Below are 970 nucleotides of genomic sequence, written 5' to 3'. Positions count from 1 at the left end.
TTAATAAGGGTAATTGGCACAAAACGTACCTACCTTTCGAGTGTATTGTGGAAAATGCCCCTACCTTTCATTTTTTGGTATTTTTGCCCCTATTTCCACCTTTCTTTGCGTCGAAGGTCCTTTTCACTATTTTTTGGGTGTAAAAGGACCAATATGCCCTCCTCTTTAAATAAAAGAAAAAAGAAAAAATTGCAATTATAGGTGAAACTTCTAAAAAAGTGCAAATGCCCCCTCCCCTTACAAATAAATCTGGAGTCTTGAAGGTTATCGAACCAGGACTTCTAGTTCTTCTAAACGACACTAATGGTGTCATCATATGGTCTTCGAATACATCACGACCTGTGAAAACTGCAGTTGCAAAATTGCTGGACTCGGGAAACCTCGTCGTGAAAGATGCAAATGATGATGACCCAGTGAACTTTCCATCGGAGAGTTTTAATTATCTGACTGATACATTGTTACCAGGTATGAAGCTCAGTTGGAACTTTATAACTGATTTAGAGGTCTATCTATCAAGTTCAGGATATTTTACATTTCACTGTGATGGTCTGCAGTGTGTGCATATCTACTGGTTATCCGCAAAATATTTTGAAAAAAGGTTCAGTTGAGCAGTATAAAACTAGACCATGGAATGGTCTCCGTTTTAGTGGGACACCAAACTTGAGGAAAAATGATATTTTCAAATTTGAATTAGTACTAAAAAAAATGAGGTATACTATCAGTATGGTCTCCTTAACAGGTCAGTTATCTCAAGGTTTACATTGAGTCCGAGTGGAGTTGTCGAGCCCTGGACATGGATAGATCAAAAACGTCAATGGGTAGTTTACCTGACTGCTCCAATAGATAATTGTGATACTTATAAATACTGTGGTGCATATGGTAGTTGCAATATTGCAAATTCTCCTGCTTGTGGACGTTTAAATAGATTTCTCCCAAGAGATCCTGAAGCTTGGAAGAAGGCAGATTGGTC

The 970-nt window shown here is 38.0% G+C and overlaps 1 protein-coding gene across 1 annotated transcript in view; it reads left to right on the top strand.

Annotated features, from left to right (window-relative positions):
* Positions 1-224: 224 nt before the first annotated feature.
* Positions 225-970, top strand: part of LOC111395092 (G-type lectin S-receptor-like serine/threonine-protein kinase At4g27290) — a 5,127-nt gene continuing 4,381 nt past the window's right edge. The window contains exons 1-2 of the mRNA XM_023021108.1: positions 225-598; positions 740-915. Coding sequence (XP_022876876.1) covers positions 225-598; positions 740-915 — 550 coding nt within the window. The remainder of the gene's footprint in view (positions 599-739; positions 916-970) is intronic.

Source organism: Olea europaea, chromosome 6 (genome assembly GCF_002742605.1).
Source record: "Olea europaea var. sylvestris chromosome 6, O_europaea_v1, whole genome shotgun sequence".
NCBI lineage: Eukaryota > Viridiplantae > Streptophyta > Magnoliopsida > Lamiales > Oleaceae > Olea > Olea europaea.
This window is presented reverse-complemented; position numbering and strand designations above follow the sequence as displayed.